Source organism: Mercurialis annua, linkage group LG2 (assembly GCF_937616625.2).
Source record: "Mercurialis annua linkage group LG2, ddMerAnnu1.2, whole genome shotgun sequence".
NCBI lineage: Eukaryota > Viridiplantae > Streptophyta > Magnoliopsida > Malpighiales > Euphorbiaceae > Mercurialis > Mercurialis annua.
The window spans coordinates 2,373,205-2,387,952 of record NC_065571.1 but is presented as its reverse complement, the minus strand read 5'-3'; the positions used below and the strand labels follow the sequence as shown (position 1 = coordinate 2,387,952).

At 34.2% G+C, this 14,748-nt stretch overlaps 2 protein-coding genes across 4 annotated transcripts; both read right to left on the bottom strand.

Moving 5' to 3' along the window:
* Positions 1 to 541: 541 nt before the first annotated feature.
* Positions 542 to 3,003, bottom strand: LOC126666934 (NADH dehydrogenase [ubiquinone] 1 beta subcomplex subunit 8, mitochondrial). The gene is made up of 4 exons (XM_050359853.2): positions 2,822 to 3,003; positions 2,638 to 2,724; positions 2,432 to 2,527; positions 542 to 841 (listed from the first exon to the last, which is right to left on the bottom strand). Exons 1-4 carry the CDS (start codon positions 2,960 to 2,962, stop codon positions 785 to 787), a joined length of 381 nt encoding a protein of 126 aa, XP_050215810.1. The 5' UTR covers positions 2,963 to 3,003; the 3' UTR covers positions 542 to 784.
* A 4,063-nt stretch (positions 3,004 to 7,066) lies between these two features.
* On the bottom strand, positions 7,067 to 14,115 carry LOC126669213 (transcriptional corepressor LEUNIG_HOMOLOG). Of its 3 annotated transcripts, none has more exons than XM_050362622.1 (18): positions 13,923 to 14,115; positions 13,729 to 13,768; positions 13,529 to 13,626; positions 13,079 to 13,188; positions 12,711 to 12,988; positions 12,557 to 12,632; positions 12,361 to 12,472; positions 11,458 to 11,507; positions 11,114 to 11,383; positions 10,912 to 10,980; positions 10,488 to 10,712; positions 9,834 to 9,975; positions 9,632 to 9,741; positions 9,011 to 9,160; positions 8,669 to 8,824; positions 8,448 to 8,564; positions 8,138 to 8,335; positions 7,067 to 7,448 (listed from the first exon to the last, which is right to left on the bottom strand). In XM_050362622.1, exons 2-18 carry the CDS (start codon positions 13,758 to 13,760, stop codon positions 7,305 to 7,307), a joined length of 2,337 nt encoding a protein of 778 aa, XP_050218579.1. In that variant the 5' UTR covers positions 13,761 to 13,768; positions 13,923 to 14,115; the 3' UTR covers positions 7,067 to 7,304. The 3 variants fall into 3 exon arrangements, with proteins under 3 accessions (XP_050218579.1, XP_050218578.1, XP_050218580.1); XM_050362621.1 differs by having other exon boundaries at positions 12,711 to 12,994; positions 13,923 to 14,114; XM_050362623.1 differs by having other exon boundaries at positions 12,578 to 12,632; positions 12,711 to 12,994; positions 13,923 to 14,114.
* Positions 14,116 to 14,748: the final 633 nt, after the last annotated feature.

Genomic DNA, 14,748 nt, shown 5'->3' with positions numbered 1-14,748 from the left:
CATGATCTGAGAATTAAAATGAAAAAGTCCCATTAAATCTAATTAATTTAATACAATTTATCATATTGAAAAAATAGCCAGATTTTGCTTATTTTATTTGTAATCGGAAGATAATCATAATTAATTCAAATCCAAAACATTACCTTTGTAAGAAAATCAAGACAGTTTGAAGATTATTTTCGATGACTTGACATAGGACGAGCATTCTAAGCGAGAACATATGCTGAAGAAATTGTTTCGCTAAAATTAAACACCATAGCTCAATTATTTCCGATTACTTCCAAGGAATCAGGCTCAATATATTACTTTACCTTCTTATGTTTTTCAATGTAGATGCAACATTGATGTTAATATTAAGCTTATATTTTCAACATTTTGCCCGTTTTTAGATGTCGACAGGTTTCAAGATCGACTAATAATACGATAAATAGATTAATTGTAGACATCTGATCACTTAATAAAATAACAGCACGAGGCTATGTTACTGGCCAAAATTTAGAAACTCATAATTGTCAACAGCAAGTACTGTTTATAGACATAATTAACCAAAAACTATAATTTATATTCCCACACTGGTAAAAGCAAGTCCCAGAAAATGTCAATGCAGAAGGTTTTGATAGACAGATCTGATCAAAAGCTTATCAAGATATTTGCTACAAGATATCAAAAGTCGGGTACAGCCATTATTTGTGAGATTCCAAGACAAGTCGCAGCCACATGAACTAAAAATGTAACAAATGTGAAAACGGTAATGGTACAAATCGTTCCTGGCACAAAGATTAGCCTAAGGTTCTCCTCCGAGCTCCACTCGCAGGTTGTCATATGGATAAACTTTTGGCGCCTGATCAACAAATTCAGAAAATTTTCATGAGTCATCAAGGAAATCTATGTTAAACCGGACTAGCAAAGCCAGTATTTTCTTAAGCTCAAGCAAAAAACAGTAGAAGGTGCAGCATTATCGCCAATTAATTTGACAGAAATCATCAAAATATTAAACAGTGCAGTCCCTGGTATCATGTGAAGGAGATATATTAAACTCTGCACTTAGGGGCAGTCATAGATACAGCCTAATATAATAACGGTATACTTAAGCGGGTAATATGAGAACTTCACTTCTCGGATAAACCTGCGCCAGAATTTTCTTTCCAAAAACTTCTCACAAACATTCCACAATTTTTTTAAAAATTGAAGTCTTTCAAAGAAATTTCCATCACTAACAAATGTATACACTCAATACGTATAGAAAGTTAGATTCGAAATTTTGCAACTATATACATGTAATTTCTTAAGATAAGATTTTTTTTTTGGTAACACGAAATCATTTCATGTTGTATAACTAAAAAAAAAAAAGTAAAGCTTCTACTATATTTCAGGCATGTTATAGTAGATTTTAAAGCTTCCAGTGTACACAATTAAGATCTCAAGTCAATTTCGTCAAACAAAAATTGAAGATATAATTAAGTGACCTCTTCATCCAAATTGGAATGCTTATACTGTCCAAAGGTTTGGATGAAAATGTTTTAAAATCAAGGACCTTAATTGTATTAACTCGTTAAAGGACTTTTCTTGTGTTCCGGTGAAAAGCAAGGACAACTAGATGCACATAATATAATACGCACACAAAATTCGGCAATAATTTATGTTCTTGTGTTCCAACTTTTCACTCCAAGTAAAGCAAAACGTTTTCAGAGCCAGAATGTAAATAACATAAGCACATCATAAATGGTTTGAATTTCACTCTAAAGATAAGAAGTAGAGACAAAAAAATTATACTAGAACAAATACTTCTAACTGAACTTCTTACAACAATGACCGAGTGAATGGTGACATTTTCTAGCAAGAAGAGTAGTTGCCATTATCATGGATAAGCATATATATTCAGCAGGACATGCAACCCAAGGGATATCAAGTGGCATCATTGAAGTACATTAGCTTAATCATCATGAGCCCTAACACCAAATTAAACGTCTAACTTTAATAATTATCACTCAAAAGTTATCACCTACTTATAAGGAAAAACTATAAACAAACTTTAACGGGATATTTTATGGTTATTTTGTTTTTAGTCTACTTTGTCAATTTCACCATAGAAAGAAAATAATTATAATTCATCTAATCGTAACAAGTTAACAAAGCAATTATAGAAAAATAAAGTAACCGTAGAAGGCACCAATTTTAACAGTAGCTTAAATGCTTAAGGGCAATAACCGAGACGGTTTGCAGTCTGCAAACTCCCTGATGATCAACTCAAGAGACGTAACACTTGCAACATCATAAACTAGAAACAAAACTAACATTCATTCATTTTCCACATTAACAAACCTCTAATTTGATCAATTATGCAAAAATTACAACAAAAAACCATTCGACTTTTCACCAATCCGAACAAAGAACCAAATCTGAAAGTTAAGTTGGTATAGGATTAGCTTACAAAAGGTATCTTAGATGCTTTATCATTCCAGACAGCCAACAATCCAAGTGCACCAAAACAGCTTAAACCTCCACACAACCAAGCTAATGCCTCATACTGTAATGTTTATACCCAAAATAACAAACAAAATTACAAATTAAAATCCCCTAATTTTTTAAAAAAAGACAATTTAAAACTGATAATTGTCATTATAACTATATAATTACCTTCCCAACCGTATCGGCAATGCGATCAATACAAGGTTCAGGGAGATTAGTTCCGTTGTCCCAGGTTAATTCGTCATTTACTGAAAGCTGCAACATTATATTAACTGAAAAAGATTAATAAGGAAGAGTTTCATTTTATTTATTTTAGGGATTTGTAAAAATTTTGAAAAATTAAATTACGTACAGGTTTATCAGGGACGATGTGTCTGCCGACGGGAAGTCCCATGCCGGAGCGAAGGCGAAGGGACGAACCGATTGAACGGCCTACGACGCCGTTTCCTCCCATGATCCGTGACGCCACGTTGCTCAATCTACCTGCTGCCATTTTTTTACTGTAGTGTAATCTACCTTCTGTGTTCTTTCTAATGAGTTCGTCGTTGCGAGAGTTTTTGATTGGATCAGATGGGCCTGGACCAAGAAAAGATGGGCTTTTATGTGGTTCTTGTTGCTTGGAGAAATTATACTCTATACCTCATTTTGTGAAATTTTTACAAAAATATCCCTTTTATATCTAGTCTATCAATAAGTTACCAATAATCTACTAATAAACTATCAAAAAAAAGGATATTTTCGCAAAAATTTCAAAAAAGTAAGATATTTTTGAAAAGGTCCCTTCTTGCTTTATGAACGAGGGAGGGTGTTATTGTCCGAAGAGATTTTATATAAGGGTTAATTGCAAAAAAATATCCAACATTAGGGTTGTGTAAGAATCGAATCTGACCGAGAAACTGAATCGAACTGAACTAAAATTCGTTGTTTAGTTTAGTTATTTGTTAAAAATGGTTTGATTTGTTTTCTATTTAAAAAAAAGTCTGGTGTTCGGTTTGCACATTTTAAAAACTAAAAAACCAAACAAATCAAACTATAATATAAAAAAATACAAATAGAGGGATTATAATTACGTATCCAACTGAAAGATTATAAAAAGGATCTTCATGCAAACTATTAAGCATTAATTTGTACTCACTCAATTCATTCTCACACATAGTAAAAATATTTTAAATATATACATTTCCTTTGGGTTTTACTAAATACCGCCCCTAATTACTAGGTACCGCCCTTTATTTTTAGGGTTTTTTTAGATAAATACCAAAAAAAGATAAAATATTCTCAAGAATACTACCTCAACGTTTTTTTTTGAGAAATACAATCTGTACTTTTTTTTTGCAAAAATAACTTTTGTTATTCTCATAAATATCTTTTTTAATCTCAAGAATACGATTTTGGTTACCCAGCGGTATACCAACACTGTTGGTTAACCAAAAAAAAACTATTTCAAATTCAAACCTACATTTTTATTAAACTAGTTGAAAATTCTATTACAAACCCCTCCCCTTCATCACCGCAACAGCAACCGTCAAATAAAACCTAAATCGTCTTTTTTAAAATCTAAAATTATTGATTAACCATTTGTTAACCAACATGGTACTAAAAATAAGGTCATTGGTGTACCATTAGTACAACACTGGTTAACTAGCAATAAACATAAAATTCAGCAACTGTTTGCTAATGATTTTATCAATGATATATTCAAAATAAAAATACAGGTTACCTAACAGTTTACCCAATGTTAACTATTGGTTACCCAACATTTAAAAATATTACAATTCTCACAAACATTTCTTCAAACACCTAGAGTGCAACATGCTGTGCAACACAAAAAAATCGAACCACAAACATAAAATTCAGTAACTGTTTACTAACGATTTCATTAATGATTTATTCAAAATAAAATTACAAGTTATCTAACGGTTTACCCAATGTTAACTATTGGTTACCCCAACACCCAAAAATATTACAATTCTCACAAGCATTTCTTCAAACACCTAGAGTGTAACATGTTGTGCAACACAAAAAAACCGAACCACAATTACATCAACATCATCGTTCAGAAAACAAAAATAAGAAATGGATTAAAACAATACACAAAATATTGATTCGATTTAGAGTGCAACATGCTGTGCAACACAAAAAAATCGAACCACAATGTTTGCCTGCCTAAATCTAATTGCAGCAGCTCCTAACTTACAAGTTAACCAACGGTTTACCCAAAGTTAACCATTGGTTACCCAACACCCAAAAAATTACATACATCAAGAGATATTCTCATAAGCATTTCTTCAAACACTAAGAGTGCAGGCTGTGCAACACTAAAAAAATAGCATCTGCTCATTTCTAAATTTCAAAATCAAAGTAAATTGCTAAAATATCAAAACTAAAATCTCAAAAAAAAACTCCAAAAATTATACAAAAAGCCCCACAATTCCCTCTAACAAAAAAATTAAATACAGGTGTATGTGGCTTTTCACTCTCTTACTCGCCCCATCCATACTTCATCAACAGTTCTCCATTCTCGTCGTGATACCTGCAAAATTATTATCGGGCTTGTGTCGGAGGCGGGCTTACAACGGCGGCAGCGGTAGGCTTGGGATTTTCTGAAAACAGCGAGAAGGCGATCTTGAAGGTGGCTTCTTTAGTGGTTGTTGCTTGGCAGTGACGGCGGAGAGATTGCGTCGGAGATTGCAGCTTGGGTGATTATGTTAGGGTTGCAGTGGATGTTTCTATTTTTATTTGAAGAATAAAAGACAAGATGGCATTTATCAAAAACAGAAAGTATAAAAATCAAAAAAAGAAGAAGGAAAATGTAAATAGCTAAATGAAAACTTAACAGCGTACTATTCTAATTACTTTGGGTAATGAAGGTATTATGTCTAATTAACTCTTATTTTTACCTTTTTGCGCCCTTTTTTATGGGGACGTTTAGGGAGACGTTTTCGGAAGACGTCTCCCCCTCTGGGGAGATGTCAAATGAAAACGTCCCTATAATTTTTTTTTTAAAATATTTATCTTTTTTTTTGAAATATAAACAAAAATTATTTTTGACAATTAAACGAAATTTTGAAATTAAACGAAAAAAATTTAGAAATTAAATGAAAGACATTTTTGAAACTAAACAATTTTATTTTTAAACTAAACAAATTTTTTTTCTGAAATTAAACGAAAAACACTTTTCAAATTAAATGAAATTAATTTGTAATAAATTTTTAAAATTAAATAAAATTAAACGAGATTTTCAATATCCGTTCTTCGTGTTTAAATGTGAGTTGAGCGGATTTGAATATGAGTTTTAGAATTAAAAAAAAAAAACAGAAAAAGGGCAAAAATGTAAAGTTTAAGGGCGGTGCGTAGTAAAAGGGGACGATGTTTAGTAATTCAGTATCCTTTGAATATCTCTCATTTCTGTATTTAAAATATGATATAGTCAACTACTTCATCAATTTTATTCAATGAAATATATCAAACTCATTAATAATAAATGTAAGAAATGAAATAATATATTGCTTAGACAAATGTGATATTATTTTTTTACCAACGGAGGTTGGTCCAAGTGGTAAGCGATTTGATATCGCTTAAATAAAATCTCGGATTCGAGTCTTGTGAATGCAGAAAATCCTCACTGATAGACTCACCCATCATGTCAGGTGCGCAACACGGTCAGATCCATATTAGTCAGGGCGAACCTGAAAACCTGATGGGCTAACCAAAAAAAATGTGATACTATTTTTCTAAGATATAAAAAAGAAAAAAAAATGGGACGAAAGAGTACTGACTAATAAAATCAATTCTATAGCCAGTACTCAAAAGGTCACTATTTCCAGACTAATAATCCGCCATGACTCCTGACTTTACAGGTACCTTACAACAAACCCCATGATCTAAAAAAACGATCAGTAAACCCCTTGATCTTTGTGGCGGCGCTCGCTAAACCCCCTAAACCCCCTAAACTCCAAATATGACCAAAATATCTCTGGCGCCGTCTCTTTCAGTCAACTGTCATTCTTTAAAAAAAAATTGATGACAGCGCCACGTCAACAAAATACCTTAAAAAGTTCAAACACCAAAACACCCCTAATTTTAATATAGAAAAAAACAAAAAAACCGAGCAAACCTAATCTAGTTTAAAGCACTCGATTAAACCAACAACCGACTCAACCACCACCGCCACCCAACTACCGCCAGAAAATTTTCCGGTATTTTCCGGCGGTGGTCAGGTGGCAGGGTTGGTCGGGTGACGGTGGTTGGCGGTGGTGGATGGGTTGATTGAATGGTTTGGGTTAGATTGAGTTGGGTTGAATTATTATTTTTTATTTTTTTTAATTAAATTTAGGGGTATTTTAGGTGTTTTAATTTTTTATGATTTTTTGATGACGTGTCAGCTGACGTGGTGCCGTCAGATTTTTTTTTTTTGAATGTCAGTTGAGCAAAAAAGACGGCGCCAAGGGTATCTTCGTCCTAAAGGGGTTTACCGAACGCCGCCACAAAGATCGAAGGGTTTACTGATTGTTTTTTTAGATCAGGGGGTTTGTTGTAAGGTACCCCTAAAGTCAGGGGTCATGGCGGATTATTAGCCCTATTTCCACCAAAAATCTGAAATCATAATATTATCTTAAAAATTAATTTGTCAAAGAAATAAAAAAGAGGATATATCCAACGTCTCAGACATTCTATGTACCTTCTGTTAAAATCCTCACAAATCTAAACATGTAAAGTAGAAAGAAAAACAAAACCAGAGGAAATAATGGAAGTCACAAGGACTTCAAATCAAACGTAAAAATGGATTTCCATTTATTGTTTCTTGAGAAACTGTGAGCCTGAGAAATTTAAACTTATTTCCAGATTTTCACGCATTTATCATGACTGGCAGAGGCAACCAATCCTGCAAGCGGTGACTGCGCTAAGGCGGATATTACACACTCGTGAGCAGGAATTGTCATACACTTGTTCTCAACCATATTCCACAGTTCCAGCGACTTCATAGTCCACCAAAATTAATAAATAAAATCAGCATTAGCAAACTGAAGAAATGAAACATAACTCATTTCAAAAGCCACAACACTAGGAATGCTCACATTTCTACATGATATCCTAACTAGGGTTGTGCATTCGGTTAATCAAAATTTTAAGGAACAATTTTTTTCAAACTAAACCCAGCCGGCTGGTTCAATCGGTTTTTTGGTTCGGTTTGTTTGGTTTGAGCTTAATTAAACTTTTAATGTCTAATATTGAATAAAAAACCAATTTTTTATAGGTTTGTTTCGATTTGGTTTTGGCACCCTAATCCTAACTTAGCTAATGTATTTATTACTGTAGCTAGGGGTGTGCAAAAACCAGACTAAACCGACAAATTCAGTTCGGTTCAGTTTGATATTATAAAAATGTTTCCATTCCCGGTTCATTTTATTTTGGACATAAAAAATAGTGCACGCCAAACTTAACTGACTAGGCTGATTTTCAGTTAAGTTTTAGTGCACACCAACCTGAAATAACCGAACTGAACCATAAAATCAATAGAACTGACTAGTTTGGTTCGGTTTGAAAAGTTTTAGTTCTTCGAAATTTTGGTTCAGTTCGGTTTTGAAAAAAGAAAATTGATTCAGTTTTGGTTCGGTTTCAACCAAATGTACCCTCTAACTATAGTCATGGAAAAGAAAATTATCACCTGGTAACCTCCAATGACCAACAGAGTGGAATAGCTTGGATGGAAAACACAGGAATGGAACTTGTTCCCGCTCGAGCTAAGTTCATGAATGCATTCTCCTGAGGCTAGTGACCACACACGAACAGACTCTTGACTGACCGATGCCAAGTAGTCTCCATTTGCATCCCAACAGACAGAGTGCACCTCGGTGGAGTGACCCTGAGAATAAAAAAGATTATCATCAGCTAGGACTCGTACAACCTCATGCTTTACAAAGTATTGAAAGCATAATTTTCTTGCTTCCTCATGCCTTTCGCAATTAAGACCATACCTGTAATGAGTGTGTCTGCCTGTCAGTCTCGACGTCAAAGATGGACACAACACTCTCTGCTGCTGCAGCTAGTAGATGTCCTATTCTCGGCTGAAATCTAACTTGTGCATTACCTCCCTGCTCCTCCAAGTGAATGGGTATTAGAAATTGAAAAGAAATCGAATTTCGGCATTCAAATTTCTAATAGTTAATGAAAGTTTGGAAAGAGTCTCGAGGGAAACCTTGGATATGCGAGTGCACGAATACTGATTGATGTTCCAGAACCGTATCTCGCTGTTTCCATCACAAGAGCAGAAAAGGTCATTCTTCTTGGGGTGGAAGTCAAGAGACATTACATGCGAGGTGTGCCCCGTATATGTCTGTAGCGAATATCTTGGCTGCAAAAATAAGCTGAATTTACTGCCTTTGTCATGTAGAGCAAAATAGTAAATTAATTTTGGTGCTTGAAAAGCACAAAATTATTTATGCCAGCTGCTGAGCATATTAACAACAATATGCCATCAAGACTTGAAACACAGATTGGAATTTATGTCAGGAGGAGAACATTAATGAAAGAGATTTACTTCTGCAGCATCCCATAATCGAACAGTTGTATCAAATGAAGATGTTGCCAACTGAGTGGTATTTGGTCTGAAACGAACATCAGTGATTATGTGGTTGTGTTCCTCAGGAATACTGTCTGCTTGCAGAGTGTCCATGTTCCAAAGAACAACCTACTGACATGAAAACACATGCATCCACAACATTATATACCAATCAGATCATAACTAACCATGACACGAAACAGTGAAATTGGACCATTGCTAAAGTACAATTACAAATTTGGGTGAATTTGTACCTACTTAAATGCATACATATGGTTGGCAGATGTAAATCAGATCAGATTTATTATCCATAACACAAAACAATGGGATTGGACCATTAATTATATTGTTCAATTACGCATCACTAGAAAGAGAGAGCGATCGAGGAGTGGTGGTTGAACATATGGCTGCCAATGAGTCACACATGCCATCAGCAAAGACGAGTATGGGCCTATGGGGTCAGGTTTTATTTTTTAATTTAACATAGCTTATTGATATGAACCACATAGTAGATGGTTCGATCAATATACAAGTCAGTTTTAAATTTACTATGATCTTCCGCACTTTTTATTAAATTAATTCTTTGTCAATGCATTGTACCTTTTTGTCATGCCCAGCACTAGCCAATAACTTCCCATCCGTAGAGAAATGACAACAAACAACTTTGCCGTTGCTTTTACATATAGAACCAACTTCACTGAAGGAAAAACCTAGCATGGAGAAAAATACGACATAACAATTTGAACAAGTATTATTAGGAGTTCAAAATAAATTATTAGAGAAAGATTGAAAACGTAATTACCCTTGGAAGTTTCTGCGGCATGTTCAGAAGGGTTCCTTTTCAATGTGCTAAACAAATCCCTTCCATCTCCATCATCATGTGAGAGAAAAGATTCAACATTATCATCCAAAGAGCCAACATCCCCAAAATGCTCAATGTCTTCCTGCAATAAAATATAAATTTGGATGCTCCCAGTAAAATTAGCTGATAAATGAGGTGATAATTCTGTGGGAATATTTTAATGCGGATAAAATGGTAGACACACATTGAGAATAGAAGCACTCCTACCAATCTGGGATGAAAGTCAAGTAACAATTAAGATTAAATACCAATCTGGGCTGAAAGTCAGGTGACAATTAAGATTAAATGGAGAATCAATGTTATTAGTGATTCCCATGTCACATAATATGATTGAAGGACCTCATCCCTTATAATGTGCCCTATTTACCTACACAGGCTGACTAAAAATTTAAAGCATGTCACACAGAATTTAATAGATAATTGTCCAGCTCCAATACTTAATAAAACCTATTGGTTCAGAAATCAGCAATATGATATCATCTCGCAGGCCCTCAAACTTCAAATATAAGCTGTATTCATAGACATAAGTCAACATTGTCAAGGGGTCTATGAACCTATAAGGATTTTACTAATAATATTATTAGGAGCCTGTACCAGTTGGTTTGTCGATGATGCAAGAGCTCCTGTTCCATCAGCACCATACATCATCATGCCTTTCGACATGTTACCGACGTGCTGCAAATTGCTAGCTGTAGAAATTCCCTCACCAGGAGTATGAGTTGAAGGAGTTGATGGTTGAGAATTAGGACCCACAGTATTTCCTGTACCAGTACTATTAGCAGGTCCAGAAGATGTGGCACCCTTCCTTTTCCGATTATTCTGTTACCGCAAAGAGGCAAGCATTATCCAACAATTTTCCAACATATCAAGAGATTCAAAAAGAGAGTTCATCTTGCTATTAATGTAGAACTTGATAGAACTTCTTATAACTATGCCTTTATGTAACTCGAAAGTTCTTTGAAGAGAAAAAATATAAGAAAAGAAATTTCATAAAATTTTATCAACTCAAGTACTCAACCTGCGGTTGCTGAAACTGCGAAGGATCTTGTTGTTGAGAGGATGACTGTTGATTCTGTGGCATATTCATCTGCTTAAGAAGAATGAGCAGAATGACCTTTGAAAGTTTAAACCCAATAATGAAACAACTAAAAATCTGAATCTGATAAAGGTATCATGACAGATTTATATTATGTTCAACAGTTTCAGGAAGGAAATATTACCTTTGATGATGTTGATTGCATTGGAGAACCAATAGAACCATCATTGGCATTTGGCTGGCCATCTCTGGCTTGCAAAGTGCCCCTAGGCAATCCTCTAAACTTTCGTGGATCCATATCTCCATAGATTGGTGAACTTCCAAGATTGCCTTGTGCTTGAATCTGTGCCAAAAGCTGTTGCTGTTGCTGTGGCAAAAGCTGAAATTGACTTGCACCGTGTAAAAGTGGCCTTTGAACTTGTGCACCCAAACTTGGTCGAATTTGATCAATCCCCTTATTAATAGAAAAATATGCTAGCTGTGAGCAGATGAGTCCCAGGAAGAAAATAAGATTCAGCATATACTTACTGATAAGGGCCATCCTTTTAATGGAAGACCGCCGACTCCAGAGTTCAATCCTGAAAATTTAAAATTAAACTGAATTAGGAAATGTTCAATGGAAAGATGCCGGGCATTAAAATTTTCAAGAAACCATCATAACTGCTCAAATATGTTTCGGAAAGAAACCAAGAGAAGAAAACTAGCTAGTACTACACTGTTCTCCAGCATAAAGATTAGAGCACCAGCACATAATCCGAAGAACGGTGAAATTGGAGACGTCATCTCTCATTTGGTTCTACCAATACAGTTGGAACTCAATAACATAAAGTTGAGAATGGATATTCTTAATTATTTAGAAGCCTTCGAATTTCAATTGATGAACTTAATTTTTTCTTTCTTGTGATTTAGGCAAACTAGTTCATTAATATCTTACTAGTTGAGATGCCAATTAGAACATGACAAAATTCAAACATTATGCATATGCATGTATAACATACTTGATGCTTTCTATCTTTTCCAAATCATCCTATATATGGTGTTTGAAACAATCATACCAGGAGCAAATTCACACGCAAGCATTCAATTTTCCCTTTCGCTTTATTAACTGGTATTCTCAATGTAAAGATAGAGGCCTTCTGAAATAACTAATTATCTAACATATATAGAGTTTTAGCTAGTTAAATAACAATTGATTGAGAGACAGTAAGGTAGAAGATAATATATGGTCTTGGAGTTTCAATCTTTTCTCTAATTTAAATTTAGAGAAACAATAAATTAGTTGAACGATTTTATTATTAGAAAAGATGCCAAAACACGATGAAATAGAAGAACAGCAATAAAAAGCAGAAATACTTTGTTGAAAGTTTTAAAGGCATGTTAGTACATTCTTGTCTAATATTCTCATTCTCCATTGGAAAACAAACAGAGTACCTGCATTCCCTATTCCAGGTTTTGATTGCATGATCCCTTGACCATATATTGAAGAAGGATCCATAGGCAACGATCTTTGAACAGCACCCAAATTCACTTCGCTTTTAATATCCTGCGAATACAAACCAATCATCACTCAAATAAACAGGACATGAGAGGTAGCACAAATGTCAGAACATCTTGTCCTAGTATTTACGGTAGCTTGTTGACTGCGTGCCTGAATTTGTTGCAGTGCCGCACTGATGCTACCAGAGTTCCCTTGAACTAATTGGCTGGGTCAAAAACAAAAAAGGTCAGCAAGCATGAAAGTATGAGAAAACTAATATAATTATGATAATGACTAAATTTACCCAGGATGATTTGTTGCCTGTTTTAATAGAGGCATCCTAGAGTCAAGGAGAGGTTGGGAAGTTTCTGGATCCAAGGAGTTAGAATGTTTCATCCGTTCTTCATACATTTTTGCAGCAATTGCACTAGCATTTGGTTGCCCAAGCATTCCTTCAGAACCAATACTATTTGCTGGACCACAAAGACTTGGATTATTAGGACCTCCACGTTGCAACTGGGCTTGACGCATCAGCTGCAACTGCTGTATTTGCATCTGCTGTTGCTCTTTAGCTTTGAATTGCTGTGCCTATGCATCAAGATCATAAATCAACACTTGATACATACTCCGCAATTTTTGAAAAAAAAAATACATCTAAAACTCAAAATCCACCTCTATATATGCTGCAGCAGCTTCCGAATGCTTCTCATTTGTCCTTGCAATAAAAATATCCCAGAAGACCGACCACCATTCGAAAAGGAACCCTCCAGGAGCATCAATTGCTGCACACAAAAAATTCACATATAACATACACGATCCACCTCAGAGATTCTAATTCATTCATGCACATTATCTTTAAGCAAGCAATTAAAAAGAAAAAACACCATTTTCACTTCTCATTTCACTCAAAGTTTCTTTCGTAACTCCCGGAAATTCTTCGTAGCTTCTTCGTTCCATGCCTCATTTCATAGGGAACCTCAAAGTGGCTCTATTTCATTATATTAGCAATTCTAGCCAAAGATAATTCTCAAGCATACAGCTCTACATTGCACAAGTAAAACGACTAAAATAAAATGGACTAAAAACCAAAAATTAAATTTACAGGTGCATAAAGATTTTTACCTACTGGATCTGGAGCTACTTTCCCTTCAGTCATAAAAGACTTTGCAGTAGCATGTAATTTTTTCTTCACTAAATAATCATATATGTATACGTCAAGCCTACACATACACCCAAAACAAAGAACCCGCAAAATTAACTTTAATTATTCAAATTTAATTAAACACCAAGTTAAAAAATCAAAAAAACAAAAGCACACTTACATTTTATCAGCTTCCCAATTACTCTGAGCCATGGTTTCACCTTCACAAAAGAAAAAAAAAAACAAAATCAAAGCTGATTCCAAATATAAAACAATAGAAGTCAAATTTTCAACTGAAACTCAAATTCCAACTGCCAATTCAATTTAATTACGAACTACATTCTTCAAATTAGGCAAAAAATTAAACAAACAGACCTTAGAGTATACTGTAATTCAAATGGATCAAAAATCCTGCATTACTTAAATCTTCGCAAAATAATAATTTTTTTTTCTGAAACTATCACCAAAAAACAGTTTAAACATTAGATGATCGTGAATTAATTAACGACGATCCATAACTATAAGCTCTGAATTTTTGTTTTTACTCACAATTTCTGTTTGTTTTCCGAGTAAAATTGAAAAACTGATAATTAAGCTACAAGAAAAAGTTTTTTTATTTAATAAAATGAAAAAAACATGAGAGTTTGGGCCGAGACCTGTACCTCAGGTTTGGATTATCCGAAGCTAAGGTTCGGAAATGGGAGCTGAAGGGTTTCTTACTTTCGAGTACTCTTAGCCGTTGGATTGTGGTAAATTAACGGAGTTGACGGCTTGCATGGGCTTGGTAACGTTAATGAAAATTAAAAATTAAATACGTGGGGATTTTGTGCCACGTCAGATGGGCTTACTGTGAATTGCAGGCACGCAAGTTAACCTGTGCGCAAATATTAAAAGTTTGCCATAAGTCCATTACTTCTGCTTTTGTTTTATTTTTTAAATGTTGAATTTGTATATTTTACTAGAAATTTAGGATATTTTGCAATAAAAGATGAAGTGTTAGAATTTTTCAAAATTGATTAACAAACAAGAATTGGAGAAGATAAAATATCAGTAGAATGAAAAGAATTGATTAGAGAATAGGAAACTTTATTATTAAATAAAAAAGAGAAAATAACAAAACTATACAAAAAGAGAAAGAAAATAACAACAATGCTAAATTTGCTGAAATATTACATGAGCACCTCAAAAAATTGAAACTTTA